Source organism: Erythrolamprus reginae, chromosome 7, assembly GCF_031021105.1.
Source record: "Erythrolamprus reginae isolate rEryReg1 chromosome 7, rEryReg1.hap1, whole genome shotgun sequence".
Lineage (NCBI taxonomy): Eukaryota > Metazoa > Chordata > Lepidosauria > Squamata > Dipsadidae > Erythrolamprus > Erythrolamprus reginae.
The window spans coordinates 21733112-21739111 of record NC_091956.1 but is presented as its reverse complement, the minus strand read 5'-3'; the positions used below and the strand labels follow the sequence as shown (position 1 = coordinate 21739111).

Below are 6000 nucleotides of genomic sequence, written 5' to 3'. Positions count from 1 at the left end.
CTATGTCAGCTCCAGCCTTCTGGAGGGTGGTGCAGGCCATTTTTGCTCTGCCCAGGTTTCAGGAGGCTTTCCTGAAGCTTGGGGGAGGGTGAAAAATGGTCCAACAGGCCCACTAGAAGTTCATTTCTGAACTTCCGGTATGCCCACTGTGCCCAATTTTCTCTACGGAGTCCAAAGGCTTCAGTGAGACCTGCACACATGGTTGGGGGGACGTAGGGGGGGACACTTTGCCCATGCATGCTGTTGTGGTTAGCTCTGGCCCTCCTCCTGCCCCAAGGTCTGTGGATGTGGGGGAGACATCCACATGCTGCAGGCCTGTTTTGCCCCCGGTGGAATCTGCTGATGAAGGCGCCTCTGACCAAGAAGACATGAGTGACAGGGAGGAGGAGAGTGGGGCAGACAGCTCAGAAGGAGATCAATTATCTAGCTCCTCCTTGGATTCAGAACAAGAGTTAATGATACAGCTACGCATGAGGAGAGCGATGCATAGGCAACAACAACTGAGAGATTATTATCAAAGAAAATGAGGCCACCTGTGGTTGGGTGGGGCTGTGGTCATTAGTGAGGCTGCTATAAATAGCAGCCTGTGGGTTTGGCCATTGTGGAGGATTATCTGATTGTTGTGTTTCGTGACTGCTTTACTGACGTTGACTTTTTGAGTGCTGATTTTTCCCCGCTTTGAAACTAAACCAGAGCAAAGTGTGTTTCACTTTGTGAAAGAAGAAGGACTGTGAATTGCCTCACAGCTGCAAGCTAAATATCACAGAACTGATAAGGGACTTGTACCAATTACCAGTTTGTTTGGAGACGAGTGCTCTTGGCTATAGCAAAAGAGGGCTTGGTTTAAGTGAATTTTCATTATAAAGAACATTGTTTTGAATTTTCAAACGTGTGTGTGTGTGAAATTTGTACCTGTGAATTTTTGGGAGGATTCTACCAGAGAGCTCGACAGAACACACGGGGAGGGCATTGCAATAAGGGTGGGGGCACAAGCGTGCATGCTATCACACAGGCATGCACCCTTTTGGCACACAAGTAAAAAAAAAGTTTGTCATCACTGCTATAGACATTTACCGTGTAAAATCATTCACATTCAAAAACGTTCAGTTGAGAGTTGACCATTTGAATTGCTCCCCCTTTTTAAAAAAATAAAATAAACTACAATTTGGGAGCCGACTGAAGAATGAGCTCCACTCAGCTCTCATTATACAATATATTTATTTATTTCCATAATATATTACAATTCTTCCTATGTATCCAAGACTATAAATACCACCGTTTGTGCCTTTTAAATTTTTCGATAATTCGTGGATTTGTTCTGCTTGAAATAGGAAACAAAATACAAAACCATGAATGAAAAAAATATAAAAGTAGCCAAAAAAAAAGAACACTAAGTCAAAATAGCTTCATGATACTTTCTGTAAAGAAAAGTCTTTCAATGTACAGTATATCACATGTTGTTAGAGCTCTAAGTGACCAAATTGTGGATTCTGTCCACTTGAAAGTTCCATCAGAACATTCTGAGCAGCTAGTAATGGTAGAGGATTCCTACTTGAGTAGGGGGTCAGACTAGAAGATCTCCAAGGTCCCTTCCAACTCTGTTATCTCCATGATAAAATTTTATGGACAATTCGCTTGGCTGCATTAGAAGAGGTTATTTTATCCAGAGAATTTTTTACTTTCAGAAAAAAATTAATACGCAACTGCATCTTAAGAACCATACAACATTGATTGAATAAAGAAATGTTCGCCGACATTCTTTGGTGAATAATGGTTAAACTCTGGAGTTATTTGCTAATTTTTAAGCCTTTCCCAAGCCTAAAGGAGTTCATTTCAGTAGGAAACCTTCTTTGAAAGGATCAAAAATACATCAAGGGCAGACCTAGATACTAAAAACAGAGCTTCTCACACAAAGACAGTTGCACTGCTTTTCAGCGCCTTACTTTTTTAACAGGAAGATTTAGACAAGAAGGGTCCTGCAATGGAAGAGATAAACATGAAAGAGAATTTAGGATGGACTGTCAGACACTGTCTTAAGCTCCATTGACCATGTTTCTCGAAATCTGATTGCTGACCAAACCCAAAATTCAAAGGATTTTGACTGAGAAAGATGGCTTGCTTATCAGATTTTACAAACGGATGTTATGTTCAAACTGAGGATGAAACAATTGTCTATGACTTTCAGCAATGCCCCATATATCTTCAAGCTCTCTTCAAGTCTTGCATTGCGTCTGCAGGACTCCTTATTGAAATTTCTTCTTTTTTAATGGGAAAATTCATATTTTTCTCCCCTCCTGTATTCTGGGTATGAATACAATGGGACAAGGCAATGTTTGGTATGAGTTCCAGTTGCTGCTGGTTTTTTGAGAAATCCTTATACAGACTGGGTACTCAGGGAGATAGCAGGGCCATAGGCAACATAGCAGGTCTGAGCAGCATCGTCCCTGAGCATTAACAGTTCTGTTTCTTCACTTGGATAAGTGGTAATGTCCATGTCATCTGAATGGTAGCCTGACTGGTAGCCGCTGGTGGGATTTGAAGCTTCAGACATAACAGATTCGTTGCTTTTACTGGAAATCAGCCCGCTGAAAAACAAAAATAAAATATAAAATAAAAATGGCTAATTTTGTGAAACCCATTTGTACCAATTTTCCCATATTTCATAATATTCTGAGTCTTTTTTGTTTTGTGTGGGTTTCACAAAAAAATATCAAACTTTTATATTATAAAACCACTAATTTATGAAACCATTAATCATATCTTACTTTTGAACGTTCCAACCAAACTCAAATTAATTAAAAGACTCAGCGCCAAAAACTAATCAATTTGCAACAAAACTTATATCATATCTCTTTTTATCCGTCTTTAAACTAATGCAATACATATCACACAACACATCATTACTAATACTAACATATACTTTCTTTTTTTTTCTTTCCCTTTTCTCTTTTATATATAAAATACATTTACTATATTGTGCATATACTCCTCCTCCTACTTTTCCACAAAAAGTCGTCCCTGAAAAAGTCTGCGTCACACGCAGATCTTTCTTTTCTTTTTTGCATTCTTTCTTTTCTTTTATTCATTTTCTTCTTTCTTCCCATCTTTCCACTTACCCTTTTTTTTTGCAAATTTAATATCTCTCTCTTTTTATTCTTCAAATTTAGAAAATATTTTCATTAATTTGTTATTAGCTAATATATATTAACATGAGATGTAACATTTATTATTAAAACCTAAGAAAATTCTTGAAAATACTAAGGATATTGTCTATTTACAATGTTTAAGAAATACAACATTGTTATCAAGAATTACATGTATTACAATCTACAGCTTACAATGTATAATTGTATTACTTACCTGAACTGCTTGATTTCATATTTCCATTTCCCCCCCCACCCCCCTTTTTCTTTTCTGTATATTCCTTCCTACCCCCCGCTACCCTTTCCCTATTTCCTTTTTTTCTTTCTATATTTACAAATAAAGTATATTTTTTAAAAAATAATAAAAATGGCTAATTTTGCACCAAAGTTGAGTATATGAAATGCAGGGGTGAGCTGTGCCCGGACCAGAGGGGGGGGGGATGCAATGGGGTAACAAAAATGGAGCTCCACCCCAGAGCAGCCAATTTGCACAGAAAGATATTGAAAGAAAATGCAGGGCGTCCTCTTTGGGCAGCCTCTGCATTCTTCTCGAAAGCATTTAAAAAACCCCAAAGCCGGCAATTCTGCTACAAACAAAAGTGTCTAGAAAAAGTAAAGAGATAAGATTTGGAATTAATTCTATGTGGTCGGGTTTCTGCCTCCCCCTCCTTTCCGAATGGCTATAGTATTCTCTAGAACAGAGGTCTTCATAGCTGGCTAGAGAATTCTGGGAGTTGAAATTCACAAGTCTTAAAGTTGCCAAGTTTGGGGACCCCTGCTCTAGAAAAATAAAATGAATAATGCTTGAAACCTAATGTTTTGCCAGAAACCTTGATTTTGTTTGGTAGTCGGCAGGAAGGAGGGTTAAGACTGTTATGTGGAATGGAGCATTTTGGGGTGTTCACTTAGGCTGTGAAAGTATTGTTGCCTTTGAGTAAGTGATTATTTTGTGAGTGGCCATTGTAATCATGAAGGCACCTTGATGACAATGCTCAAAATGTGCTTTCAAAATTCTAAGTGAGATGTTTCTGTCATTTCACTGTTCTATAGCTGCTCACTTCTAGGATGTGGGTAAATTTGTTGACCTGCTTGTCTTGAGTCCATTGATATGAGTATTGTTTTGAGGTTCTTGGGAAATCCTTGGTCAAGTCACATAATTGTCAAGCCACTCCTACCTGGTCACATGACCATCAAGCCGCCCCGTGTCTATGGAGAGGGGCGGTATACAAATCTAATAAATAATAATAATAATCAAGCCACCCCCGCCCCCCAAAAATAAGCCATGCCTTCAGTGTCACACTGGGACTTCTTTGATTTTTTTAGGAATTACGTACCTAATTTTTTAGATAGTTCCTAAAACTAACCTTTGCTTTTTTTAGGAACTGCCTTGGTTGATTTATTTATTTTAATAAAATGGGTATAATGATTATTTCTCCAGATTTACCTGAAGGGCAACTCCAGTTCTTTAGCTTTCTCTTCTAATGCCTTTAATTCTTCAGACGCAAGAATCATTCCACTGTCTGTCTGATTTTCCTGGAAAAAAAAACAGGAAGGGGAAAAAAGGATGTTTGGACAATTAATGGAAATACAAACAGACCGATCGACCGACCAGGGGTGAGTTCCTCCCAGTTTGAACCAGATCGCCTGAAATGGTAGCAACCAGTGCTGGTCTGTATGTGCCGCCATCTTCTTTTCTGAAAATGTTAGCGAATTTTTCCCTGTTTGGATGGCTTCTCCTCTTCCGCTGCTTGAAAAAGGACCCTCCTCTTTGTCCGAAGCACAGCTGATCAACTCCTCAGCTGTGTTTCGGGCTGAATCCACCTTCTGAGCATGCAGGAAAGCCAAATTGCACGAGGGGACATGCATGCACGCATGAAACATCATATTGCAGACTGGTGGCAAAGGTAAATGGAACTCACCCCTCAGACAGACAGACAGATCAAAAGCCCTCCCCCAAAGAAGAAGCTATAAAATGGACTTACATCTTGAACCACTTTTATAGTTGGTTCTACGGGCACAGATTCAAAAGTCTTGACACTCACAGGGCGACTGTTCCTTTTACTTCCTGTGCGATGCTGACTAAAAAAAAAGAAATAGATCTCTTGTTAGCCTCCCAAAGCTTAATAGAACTGGATGGTCAAAACTTCACTTCCGTTCTGCAATTATTATCCGAAGCAAGCTTTGGAGGCTACTTCTACTAACTGCCGGCTGACTGCAATTTGGCAGTTTAAATCACACAGGCTTAAGCTTGACTCCGCCTTCCATCCTTCCGAGGTGGGTAAAATGAGGACCCAGATTGTTGGGGGCAAATATGCTGACTCTGTAAACTGTTGTAAAGCACTGAGAAATGGTATATAAGTCTAAGTGCTATTGCTAGCACTCTGCACCTCTATAACTCTCTGGTTTGGTGCTGCAACCCAACAGGACCGACACAGACTTCAGAGGATAATCAGAACTGCAGAAAAAACAATTGCTGCCAACCTACCTTCCATTGAGGACCTGTATACTGCACGAGTCAAAAAGAGGGCGGGGAAAATATTTACTGACCCCTCACATCCTGGACACAAATTGTTTCAACTCCTACCCTCAAAACGTCGCTACAGAGCACTGCACACCAAGACAACTAGACACAAAAACAAATTTTTCCGAACGCCATCACTCTACTAAACAAATAATTCCCTCAACACTGTCAGACTTTCTACTAAATCTGCACTTCTATTCTACTAGTTTTTCTCATCATTCCTTTCACCCATTTCCTCCCTGACTGTGTGACTGTAACTTGTTGCTTATATCCTAAGATTTTTATTAATATTGCTTCTTCATTGCTTATTTGACCCCATGACAATCATTAAGTGTT

General features: G+C 39.5%; 1 protein-coding gene across 1 annotated transcript in view; it reads right to left on the bottom strand.

Annotated features, from left to right (window-relative positions):
- Window positions 1-1199: 1199 nt before the first annotated feature.
- Window positions 1200-6000, bottom strand: part of KDR (kinase insert domain receptor) — an 88624-nt gene continuing 83823 nt past the window's right edge. The window contains exons 28-30 of the mRNA XM_070757140.1: window positions 5126-5222; window positions 4588-4676; window positions 1200-2585 (exon numbers count right to left, since the gene is read on the bottom strand). Of these exons, the coding sequence (XP_070613241.1) occupies window positions 2375-2585; window positions 4588-4676; window positions 5126-5222 (397 nt within the window). The 3' untranslated portion in view covers window positions 1200-2374. The remainder of the gene's footprint in view (window positions 2586-4587; window positions 4677-5125; window positions 5223-6000) is intronic.